Source organism: Triticum aestivum, chromosome 4D, assembly GCF_018294505.1.
Source record: "Triticum aestivum cultivar Chinese Spring chromosome 4D, IWGSC CS RefSeq v2.1, whole genome shotgun sequence".
NCBI classification, from domain to species: Eukaryota; Viridiplantae; Streptophyta; class Magnoliopsida; order Poales; family Poaceae; genus Triticum; species Triticum aestivum.
Window position 1 is genome coordinate 464097769 of NC_057805.1, and position 12187 is coordinate 464109955.

The 12187-nt window shown below is 41.9% G+C and overlaps 2 protein-coding genes across 2 annotated transcripts; both read left to right on the forward strand.

The window, feature by feature from the left end:
• The first annotated feature begins 214 nt into the window (after positions 1-214).
• On the forward strand, positions 215-7175 carry LOC123098648 (tubulin--tyrosine ligase-like protein 12). Its single transcript, XM_044520696.1, has 15 exons — positions 215-638; positions 1131-1388; positions 1706-1830; positions 2501-2702; positions 2878-3003; positions 3125-3381; positions 3676-3783; positions 3850-3991; positions 4088-4250; positions 4801-4958; positions 5082-5405; positions 5505-5579; positions 5786-5855; positions 5930-6087; positions 6807-7175. Exons 1-15 carry the CDS (start codon positions 336-338, stop codon positions 6954-6956), a joined length of 2619 nt encoding a protein of 872 aa, XP_044376631.1. The 5' UTR covers positions 215-335; the 3' UTR covers positions 6957-7175.
• A 392-nt stretch (positions 7176-7567) lies between these two features.
• Positions 7568-8511, forward strand: LOC123100328 (germin-like protein 3-1). Its single transcript, XM_044522269.1, has one exon. The coding sequence runs from the start codon at positions 7593-7595 to the stop codon at positions 8334-8336; it is 744 nt and encodes a 247-aa protein (XP_044378204.1). The 5' UTR covers positions 7568-7592; the 3' UTR covers positions 8337-8511.
• Positions 8512-12187: the final 3676 nt, after the last annotated feature.

Below are 12187 nucleotides of genomic sequence, written 5' to 3' on the forward strand. Positions count from 1 at the left end.
CATGAACTTGCTAGATTAGCTAGATTTTGTTCAACTTCAGATTGGTTCGAGGAGCCTATCAATGAAATTGTACTCATCCTCACAAACGATGTATTGGTTATTTCTAATGAATAAAATTTCATGTTATTTTAAAAAAAAACTCCTGTCCAGTGTCCACCCATTCACTCCAGCACGAATCGTAAAGCTACGGCATCTCCACGATCCAGCTCCAGCCTCCAGGCGGGGTACACGTAGCCCGCTCCTCCATTTGGGGTTAGAAACATCTAAACCCTCCTTCTCCCCACCACCCCCAACCGCCGCCGCCGCCGCCGCGCCTGACGCGGTGAACTATCGCGATGTCGCCCGCTGCCGCCGCCCCCGCGCCATGCGATGATCGCATCCGCACCTTCGAGGACTTCGCGCGGGTGCACCAGTTCCTGCTGATTGCGGCCGGCGTGCCGCCGTCGCTGCATCGGCGGCTGTACCGCAAGCTCGCCGATGAGGTGTTCGACGGCGGGGAGAGATTCTCCGTCGAGCCCTGCGAGGAAGGGAGGCAGCGCCGCCTCGTGCTCGCCTCGGACACGGCTCTAAGGGGGGAGTCGGACGTCTTCCTCGTCGACCACGCGTGGTCCTTCCGCCTCTCCGATGCGCTCAAACAGGTTCGCCTAGTCTTATGCCTGCTAGTATGAATTGCTCGTGTTAGTTTATTTTGAAGCAACTAGATTGAAAGCTGTGTAACTAGTGACACTATTCAGTAGTACCATAACCATTTGCTTGGTTTGGACTTTCTGGTTTAATCTGTATGTGCTCTTGATAACAAGGGGTTTCAGGTTGTGCTATTATCCAGTTTTTCTACACTGTCTTGGCAGTGATCTTTGCTGATTTTGTTGATCGTTGACGCTGTTATACTGTAAATTAGTGCAAGTTAGTGAAGTGAGTGGTGGCTAGAATTCCATCCAGATTAAAATGCTCTAATTTTTGGCTGTTGATCTCCTCTGTTCACGAGCATCTTTTGTCATTTCAGGGTTGTTAATGACTAAGAAGTATGTACTGTTTTCTTCCACATCAAGTACTAGCAACACGTGCTGACCTGACAAACAGGAATAAGTATCCATGAGTGATCTCATTTTTGTGTGTTGGTGATTTTGTAGCTACGTGAAGTACCAGGATTGGCTGAGAGAATGGCAGCTCTAATGTGCGTAGATCTGGATAGGAGAACTGAGGTCGAAGAGTCAGATGAGCAAGGCAGTGAAAATGGTGGGGGTTTGGAGCATGTCTTGCAGGTGGTGGAGAAAGAAAGGATTAGAGTCCAGGAGTCGGGAAGTGATGTTGCAGCATGGCTGGAGCTCGAGGAGCTTGGAATTGATGATGATATGTTAGTGGCACTGGATTTATCTGCAAATTTTCCGGTCTGACTCTTCTCCATATATGTTTTTAGTTGCTATTGCCTGTAATGTACAGTATAGTATATATGGTCGATCTCATATAAATATAATAGTAGTAATATATTGCAGTGTGTATGTTTATATTTGATGATTCCGTGGTTTTAGACTTTTAGTTGTGATGAAAAGAATATAACAAATGTTCTCTTCTAAATGTCAAAGCTCATTTCAGAGGAGCTTTTCTCTGTTCTTCTATGTTATGTGCCGGGAGAACTGTCTCTGAATGATCTATGGTTTGTATTTGATGTTTTCCTGAAACTGATTTTTCCTTTCTTTCTCATTAGAATCTGGTAGCCCTCAATCTATGGGGAAACAAGCTGCAGGATCCAGAAAAAGTAATGCGAGAAATCGGGAAGTGTGGAAGGTTAAAGGCACTTTGGTTGAATGAGAACCCTATCCTTAACCAATGGTCAGAATTGTGCTTTACATATTTTCTTAAGTTATCTATTTTGTAAATTCTCGTATGCATATTTTCAATTGGTTATAGGTCTAACTAGGAAAAAAATAGTGATCTTGAATTCTTGATGTATGGAAGTTAAGAAAGTAACTACAAATTTGCCTTCAAACAATATAATGCTTGGCACTGAGTGTCGGACTGTAGCACTGCTGCAAATGATAACCTAGAAATTCTACTATCGTAGTTCATCAAATGATCGATCTGGCATGATGGATTGAATACGGATGAACAGTACTAAAAAGTGTCTTCTCGAAAGGAAGAAGTAAGCCGGCCCGGCGCCTGCCAGATTCTGACTCGTTCATTTTCTGTGTTCTTACAGCCAAACCCTGTGCTTGGATTGTATGCATGGATGCGTTAGTACAATTTGGTTTATGATAATTTGGGGCACAGAATTATGTTTATCTGGAAAAAGTTAGAATACTGTTCATAGTATTTGGTCATGCTGCATGCATGTGGTAAAAACAACACGATATTGATGTGCAATTTCTCGGCTTTAACAAATAGCAAGTGAACAACACTCTGACTAGTTGAAAATTTTCAGAACTTATATGTGATGTCTATTTCAGGTAATATTATTGTAAAGTCCTGTTATGTCATTGTAATATCTTTTTGATGTTGACAGCACTGAGAAAGATGTTCTTGATGGTCTCCCTGAATTGGAAATCTACAATTCACATTTTACAAGGAAAGCTAGAGAGTGGGCTTTAGGTTTCTGTGGAGATATGGTTGGAGCAGAAAATCCCTGTTTGTCTGTGGGAAACATATCATTGGATAATATTGTGACTCTTGACCTTTCTGATAGGTGCATCCACAAATTACCCGAGGTAAGGCAACTAATTTCTACAATTGGTTCTCTATAACTTAAAAACACCACTTCACAAAAAGACTACCTATATCGTTTTGCCCAAGTTTAAGCTATCGTTTTGTCAGAACTGTACACTCAGAAAAAGGTGAACCACTCCACTGATAATTTTCCTCTCTACATTTTTAATTTTGAAGGTGTTCTCCCCTAGTAAACTGTCATCTCTTTCAAAGTTGAACATCCGTGGCAATCCTTTGGACGAAATGTCTGGCGATGATCTCTTGAAGTTATTTAGTGGGCTTACACAGCTAGAGGAATTGGAGGTATCATTGTCGAAACTTCATATTTTCTCAGAAATTTGTTGTTATCTTTAGTTCCTGTCTTCTTTCTAGACTAGGATGAGTGTTATCAACTTATAAATGGAAAATGATTATCTTTTGACAGGTAGACATTCCTGGCCCTCTTGGAGACAGTGCGATTTCCATTCTTGAGTCTCTTCCCAGTATAAATTTGCTGAATGGTGTCAATGCGTCAACTATAGTCGAGAACGCTAAGCATGTAGTGGACTCTGCACTTAAACCACGTATTCCAGAATGGTCACCTGAAGAATCCCTGGCTGAAAGAGTTATTGGTGCAATGTGGCTGTATCTTATGACATACCGGCTTGCCGATGAAGAAAAGTTTGATGAAACACCCATTTGGTATGCCATTGCTGCAATCTTTTTTCATCCCTTTCTGGACGAGTGGTTGGTGTAAATTTAGTTACTGTGTAGTTAAATCCCTGCAAGAGTTCATGCAAAAAGAATCATGTTAACATTATGACCTTGACTAACACCTACTGCTGGAGCAGGGTTTTATGCAATACTAAATCCATCCAGTTAGATCATCCAGGAAATATGTTTGCTTTTACTTTTGGACAATGAGAAACATTCTACTAGGACAGAAACACATTTTCTTGTTTTACTGTGTTATATCGTGATTGGTTATTTATGCAGGTATGTCATGGATGAGTTGGGCTCAGCCATGCGCCATAGTGATGATGCAAACTTTAGGATATCTCCTTTTTTGTTCATGCCAGAAGGAAAATTAGCTTCTGCTATAAGGTATTGACATTTGAATTGTAGGAGCATTCTATCATTATTTAGTTTGTTAATATCCAATATTTTCAGTTACACAATTCTGTGGCCTATTTGTGATGTTCATACTGGAGAAGAATGTACCCGAGATTTCTTGTTTGGTATTGGCGAAGACAAACAACGCTCAGCTAGGCTTACAGCTTGGTTCCACACACCAGAGAAGTATTTTATTCAGGTACTTTTTTCCATGCCAGTACTGACTGGTTTGAGCTGTACACGAACCCCAATGAATTAGTCTTATGTTCTCTCTTGCTTTCTGGCTACTTTGTAGGAATTCAGGAAGTACCAGGAGCAGCTTCAATCAACTAGTATTTGTCCTGCAGAAGAGGCGCCCTCAACCAAAAGTGTACGTCCAAGTGATGGCCGTCCACTTCGAGTATTTACTGATATACCCCAAGTAGAGGAGTTCTTAACACGTCCAGAGTTTGTTCTCAGTAAGCAAAGCTCCTGCTTTATTATTTTTCTGTAACTGTTTTTTCAGGATTGACTGATTTTTAGATGGGGATGCACCCTGGCTATTGTTCCTTATAAGTTTTGCCCTGTGGTTCCCACGATCCATTTCCTTTCCCTCCTTTCATCACTTGTTCTCCTTTTGTTGGAATATTTGTTCATGTGGAAAGCAAAGACAGAACATGAAAATCATGTCATGATACCTTTTTGTTTGACAGAAGGATAAATAAATATTATATCCTTTTGCTGATTTAGTGTACAATAGTTCATAGTTTACTATTTAAGTTGTAAAATATGGTTATGGCTCGGTGAATAATATTTTGTAATATTTGTCAGTGAACTGAACAAAACTGAAGTTGTGCTAATTTTTGTCATACTCTTCTAATGAGACATTACTTGTATGCCACCTGGTTTTATTGGCTCCTTTAATATGCTTGTACAGTCATGGGGATTCATAGTGTATTCCTTTATTTCTGGAACATATGCTTCAAAGGAAATTAGCTCCTCGTTCACATCTAACTTGTTTTCCTGCAGCAACTGATCCGAAGGATGCAGACATCATCTGGGCAGGCATGCAAATTGATTCTGAATTAAAGAGTTCACTAGGTCTCACAGACCAACAATACATGAATCAGTTTCCTTTTGAGGCTTGTCTAGTCATGAAGCACCACTTAGCGGATACTATCCACAGGGTGAGCTACTGAGCTGTTTGTTGTATGCCTTCTTTTTGAAGAAACATCCGACATAGCTTTACTGCTTTGAATTCAGTACCTTTAATGTTAGGGGCATCTGAAAACTAAGATAAACTCCTACAGGCATGGGGCTCACCTGAGTGGCTTCAACCTACATATAACCTAGAGACCCATTTGTCTCAACTAATTGGTGATTACTCTGTGAGGAAACGGGATGGTAAGGACAACTTATGGATCATGAAGCCTTGGAATATGGCGAGAACAATTGATACCACTGTCAGTGGTGATCTATCTGCTATCATCAGACTTATGGAGACGGGTCCCAAGATATGCCAGAAGTATATTGAGTGTCCTGCGCTTTTCCAAGGAAGAAAGTTTGACCTTCGGTACATTGTTTTGGTCCGCAGTATATGCCCTTTGGATATACTTCTTTGTGATGTTTTTTGGGTATGCCTGAAAGTTTAATGATACTTAGTGAATATCTGTGGCCATTACTTGATGATGATATCCAGTGACTCTTGTGCATCTATCTTTTCCTTATTGTAGGTCAGGTTAGCAAACAATCAGTACACTTTGGAGAAAACTAGCCTTTTTGAGTACGAGACCCATTTCACTGTGATGGTAAGATCAAATTTCACTAAAGTTAGATGTGTTACTTTATAATATTACATCATGAATGTCAGTTGTGCAGAAGCTTGTTGATGTTGTATTCTATCTCCTGTTATAATAATCCTGATTATATCTTATAGGCTCTAGCTGTATGCTCATATAGTGACCAGCTGTAAACTTTCGTGTAATCTAGCTCCCTAATTTCTCTTCCCATCCAGAACTATAACGGAAGGATGAACCATATGAATACTCCAGAGTTCGTCAAGGCGTTTGAGAAGGAGCACCAAGGTTTACAACAGCTTGCATTCCCCCTCTTTTGTATAGCGGTGTCTTAGGTTTCTAATCTATTGTTAAAATTTCAGTTAAATGGCTGGAGATTCATGAAAGCATACGTATTATGATAAGGCGTGTCTTTGAGTCAGCCTCAGCTGTCCATCCTGAGATGCAGAACTCATTCTGTCGGGCCATCTATGGTGTTGATGTTATGCTTGATGATAAATTCAAGCCAAAGATTTTGGAGGTATGCCTCGACTACTTTGTATAACTGCAGCCCATGCACATTGGTAATAAAACCTGTTTAAGCCTGTGCATATCAGTTAGGGTGATACGGTGCATGGTTATAGCTTAGTGCTTGTTCCATTTGAGCTAGAAAAGCACTTATATGCATATCACCATGTCAATCCAGATACTCTTGATGTAGCGTTTCCTTGGTCCATTTGGCACGATAGTAGTACTCCCTCTGTTCCTAAATATAAGTCTTTTTAGAGGTTTCACTAGGAACTACATACGGATGTATATAAACATATTTTAGAGTTTAGATTCACTCATTTTGCTCCGTATGTAGTCATCTAGTGAAATGTCTAAAAAAGACTTATATTTAGGAACGGAGGGAGTATTATGGAAACTGGTAAAGTGTACGAGTGAAGCAATATATGACAAGGCTGCAATTTGTAGCTGCTGTCATCCATGAACAGGAACTTCCGCATGACAGTTTCTTGCAGACGGGATGTCCACCTTCATGTTATGAGAATATATTTGAACCGGGTTGCCTAGTACTGTTTTCACATGTTCCATTGAAATAACTACATGTTATGAGAACATTCTTGAACCGTGTTGCCTAGTAATGTTTCCACATGTTCCATTGAAATAACTACATCAGGTTGTGGGAATATATTTGACCTGTGATGCCTGGTACTGTTTTCACATGTTCCAGCGACTGACCACTACCGTGAACTGCAGGTGACATATTGCCCGGACTGCACGAGGGCATGCCAGTATGACACACAAGCTCTCGTTGGAAGCCAGGGCCCCATCAAAGGCAGTGATTTTTTCAACACGGTGTTTGGCTGCCTTTTTCTCGACGATTTGACGAATGTGTCACCACTGTAATCATCTTGTCAAGAGCTGTTTCCCCCTGAATGTCAAGAGCTGTTGTAACACCAATGTCCTTGCATCATGATATGATGAAGGGTTCTTGTACGTTTATGCATCAACGAACTGCATTTGTGACAGGATAGAAACTCTGATATGATCATGTATTTATGTGAATGAAGCTTAAGATGGGATTTGCTTGTGTTACTTGATAAATATTGCTGTTTCTGATACTAATGTTGCGTGCTTATGAGATTGAACTATACAACGGTACGGGTTCAAGTAACAAATTATACAATGCCATGCCATTGCAAGAGTATTGCAATAGTTTTCCAGAGTAATAGGAAGTCGGAAGGAAATGTTAGAATATGTTCGTGTTTAGATGAGTTTTCTGCTCTGTAGGTTTCAAAAAGATTCCAAGAAGAGATTGAATGTAACCAAAGGGTTAACTGGTGACTTGAAAAGAAAACCCTCCATCATCAAAAGTGTGTATATCTCATTCTCCAAGGCAAGGCAAGGTAACGTAGCCAATGCAGCTACTCACCCTCACAGTAACTTCGAAGCATCGTCTGCCAGCTCCACAAAGCCCAAGAGTACATGCTCGAGTGACACCCTGATTGCACATTTTATGTGCACATGAGCCACGACTGCTGAATGCTGATCACTGATCCTACGTACTGCAAGAGCAGCGAATTCTTTCTAGCCATGATCACCACGGCCGACCATGCCGCTCCCATCGCTGGAGCCATCCTTTCTCTCGTCATCATCATCTTCTTCTCCACCGCCTGCAACTCCGACCCCGACCTCCTCCTCGACTTCTGCATCGCCGACACGACGGCGGCCGCCGCGTTCCACTTCAACGGCCTGCCGTGCATCGACCCGGCGACGGCGCGCGCCGACCACTTCGCCACCTCGGCGCTGTCCCGGCCCACGGACTCGTCCGGCACGCTCTTCGGCTTCAACGCGACGATGACCAGCCCGGCCGCGTCCCTCCCCGGCGCGAACGCGCAGGGGCTCGCCATGGCGCGCGTCGACCTCGCGCCAGGTGGCATGGCGCCGCTGCACTCCCACCCGCGCGCGTCGGAGGTGGCGCTCGTGCTCTCCGGCGGCGTGCTGGTGGGGTTCGCCGACACGTCGTACCGGCTGTACACGCAGCGGCTGCGCGCCGGCGAGGCGTTCGTGTTCCCGAGGGGCATGGTGCACTTCATGCGCAACGAGGACACCTCAGCGCCGGCCGTCGTGCTGTCCGGGCTCAACAGCCAGAGCCCCGGCGCGCAGCTCGTGCCCTTCTCGGCGTTCCTGACGGAGCCGCGGCTGCCCGACGAGGTGGTGAAGAAGACGTTCAGGATCACCGGGCAGGACGTGCAGAGGATCCAAAGGAGCCTCGGTGGGTCGTAGGGGGACTCGGCTACTCCGTACATAATTACTCGTGTGCTACGACAGGGGTCCAAATATTGTACGCGATCGTCATGACTTATCTGTCATTTTTTACTTAATGTGATTATTATACATACTAGCAAAAGGGTCCGTACGTTGTAAAGGGAGAAAAAAAATTCATAATCTTTGATGGTCATGACCACATTTTGCTGCATCACCGAGATACACTATCCTATCAATTTCGTGAAATCATGAACATGTGTTTATACTCGTGCACATGTTTGAAATCGTGAATATTTTCAAATTCATGAACACTTTTACAAAATTTCAAACATTTTCTAAAACAAGGAACATTTTATGAATTCATGAACATTTTATACTATTTGTAAACATTTTTCTTGAATCGGCGAACATTTCTAATAAAAAAACCAAGAATTCAAAAAAGTTCATTGATTTTGAGAAAAAGGTTTACGGATTTTATAGAAAAAGTTCATGAATACGGAAAAAGTTCACCAATTTTGAAAAAAAAGTTCACGAATTCGAAGAGGTTCACGGGAAAAAAGTTCATCGATTTTGTGAAAAAGGTTCACACATCTTTTAAAAAGAGGAACAAGAAAAAAAGAAGAAGAAAGGTAGAAGAAAGGAAAGAAAGAAGCAAAGGGAAGTAACAAATCACATGACGTGGGTTGTCTAGTTGGTTATGGTAGCTACCCCCGAGCGAGGAGGTCGCGGTTTGAATCTCACCCGCACAGAGCTTTTTGCCCTTTAAAACAGGAAAATCGGATAAATGGGCCGGCCCAACGTGGAAGGGGAGGTGTGTGCCCGTTTGTGGAAAACGAAGTAAGGGGCGCAGAAGGCGCCGAATAGCGAAATCACTAATTGAGGAGTACTCGTTGCAAAGATCACTCCCACCTTTCCAGGTTGCGAGAAGTGGCGCGCTGCATATGAGTCACTTGTCGCAAGCTGGAGTTTTCCCTTTTTTTTCATAGATCCGTTTATTCAAAACGTTTTATCTCTTAAACCGTGCGTACAAATCTCGAACCGTTTTTACCGTTGGATTCCTCGCGTCGAGATCTTCAAAACTAAATACCATGTTGATAGGTTTTGACGAACTTTTTTTTTCACGAAAAAACCGGACGAAAAAACCCCACCGGGAGCACGGTTTTTTTTCCCTTTTTGAAAGAGGCACGCCCGTGCCTCTCGTGAAATCACAACCGTGCCTCTCGCGGAATAAAAAAAGAAAAGAAAACGCATTTTTTCCATTTTTAAGAGGCACGGCCGTGACTCGCGAACGCACAAACGTGCCTCTCGCGGAAGGAAAAAAACAGAAAACGCGTTTTTTTTCCCGTTTCCAAGAGGCACGGGCGTGACTCTCGCGAAAGCAAAACCGTGACTCTCGCTGAAGGAAAAAACAATAGAAAACAAGTTTTTTTGTTTCCGAGAGGCATGGCCGTGATTCTCGCGAAAGCACAACCGTGCCTCTCCTGGAAGAAAAACCGTGACTCTCGCGGATGGTAAAAAAACAGAAAACGCGTTTTTTTTCGTTTCCAAGAGGCACGGCCGTGACTCCCACGAAAGCAAAAAAACGCGTTTTTTCGCGCAATTTTTTTTGATCCAAATGTTAAGGAAGACCGGTGAAAAACCGAAACGCCGAAAAAACCCGAAAAAAAAGTTTAAAAAGCCGAAAACACGTGGAGAAAAATAAAAAAACAAATCCGAAGGGAGTGCCCAGAGTGCGACACGTGATGGGGCGGCTGAGAGCGCACCAAATGGCACTGATCGTTGTGAGGCTCCCGAAGGAGTGCTCGTTAACTAGTTGCTCTCGCCGAATAGGGGTTGGCTGATTTAGGGCGGCTCTGGGAGGAGCCAAAGTAGGATGGATTTGGCCTAGAGAAGGAACCAACCTATGGGCCGGCCCAGCGTGGAAGGGAAGGTGTGCACCCGTTTGGGGAAAATGAAGTAAGATGCGTAGAAGGCGCCAAATAGGGTTTGGTTGATTTCGGGGGGCTCTGGGAGGAGCCAAAGTAGGACGGATTGGGCCTAGAGAAGGAACCAATCTACTAGGGCCAAGGGCCACCCATCATAGATAGGGGCTGCTACATGAACCTTTACTTAACCCTTTTTTCTCTTTCCATCTAACGGTTTTCTTTTGGTTTTTATTTCTTTCTTTACTTTTTCCTTTTTTTGAAATTCACGAACTTTGTTTTGACTTCGCAAATATTTTTTGAATCCATGAATATTTTTTTTGATTTTGCTAATATTTTAAAAACTCATGATTTTTAAAGTTCATGAATATTTTTCAAATTCATGATTTTTGAATTTGCAAATATTTTAAAAACATATGAACATATTTTGAATAAACATTTCTTAAAGTAGGGGCATTTTATATTGAGAAATTTCTGAATTCACAATCATTTTATCAAATTCCTGTATATTTTTTAATCCATGAACATTTTTTTGAATTCACTATTTTTTGAATATATGTAAATCTGCGAACATTTTAGTTCCTAGACTATTTTAAAAATTAGGAAGTATTTTAATAGAAAACCAAATGAAAATAAACCAGACAAAAAATCATTTAAAAGGAATGAACCAGAAAATGGACAATTTTTTTTAGCTAAAGTATATATGGGCGACCCAGAGGGGGCACTCCGCTAGCTGCGAGGTGCGCATTTACGTGTCACCCAGCACCCTACGAGCTGTGTATAGGAGGTCTGAGAGCCGCTTGTTGTTTTTGGGAGGTGTTGTTGCCTTTTCACCCGTTCTCTATTCCTGCTTAAAAAACGCTAGAACCTCCAAAGATTTAGCAATAACAATCCAAACAAGGTCCAAAAATAACAGAAAATCTTGAAAATCAAGAAATAGGGGGGGGGGGGGGGGTTAGAAATACGAAGGAAAAATGATGGGAAGTTGAGAAAAGTAGGGGCGCTCTTTTACACCCCACTTCTCCCTCGCCAGCAAGTTTCTTTTGTCCCCCTCTCTCCACCAGGAGTCCGGGTGAATATCGGAAACCTAGGGAAACTCAACCCAAAAACCAGGCAAGGCATCTAGGTGCTTCGTGGCTCATCCCTCTCCATTTTTGCCTAGGTTTTCCCCAGATGTTCCACCACCTCAACAAGCAAAATTTCTCTTAATTGGTGACACTTGTCGTTAACTTTCCGAGGGGCAGAATCTCTCCACGGAGGCAAAGAAACCACAAGAATAGTTATTGAGAAGACCAAGAAGTTTGAAGTATGGGCTGGAGAGGTGGTTCATGAACATTTGTGTATTGAAACATATTTTTATATATAACCTGGCATTTTTGAAGCTTTTCTGTTTTTTAATCTGTTCGAATATCCTGATATTTTTACTTTCTCAGAAGGCAGTTTTATTATAAGAGGATGACATTTCTTATTATAAGAGGGATGGCATTTTATTATAAGAATATGTCAATTTTTATTATAAGAGGATGGCATTTTTTATTATAGGAGGATGACATTTTTATTATTAGAGGATGACCGTTTAATTTTATAAGAGCATGTCATTTTTATAATAGGATGCCATTTTTTTATTGTTGTGAGGATGTCATATTTATTACTACTTAAGAGGATGATTTTTTTTATTATAAGAGGATGGCAGTTTTTGTTTATAAGATAAGAGGATGGCATTTTTTGTACAAGAGTATGGTACTTTTGTTGTTAGAGGATGGCCATTTTATATGAAAGAGCATGCCATTTGTTTATTTTATAACAAGATGAGCATTTTTATTATTGTGAGGATGGCATTTTTATTATTTTAAGGGGGGCAACATTTTTAATATCAGAGGTGGCATTTTCACTGCCACTTTTTTTGCACACAAGTTTTTTGGGTGTAAATTAGGAACATGGCAACTT

What these genes read in the sequence shown, in the direction of transcription:
- LOC123098648 (XM_044520696.1), top strand. Translation starts at nt 336, where the DNA reads ATGTCGCCCGCTGCCGCCGCCCCCGCGCCATGCGATGATCGCATCCGC. An exon ending in ACGTCCAGAGTTTGTTCTCA is followed by an intron (nt 4,251 to 4,800) that starts GTAAGCAAAGCT and finishes GTTTTCCTGCAG; the next exon opens with CAACTGATCCGAAGGATGCA. An exon ending in GTTTGAGAAGGAGCACCAAG is followed by an intron (nt 5,856 to 5,929) that starts GTTTACAACAGC and finishes TTAAAATTTCAG; the next exon opens with TTAAATGGCTGGAGATTCAT.
- LOC123100328 (XM_044522269.1), top strand. Translation starts at nt 7,593, where the DNA reads ATGCTGATCACTGATCCTACGTACTGCAAGAGCAGCGAATTCTTTCTA.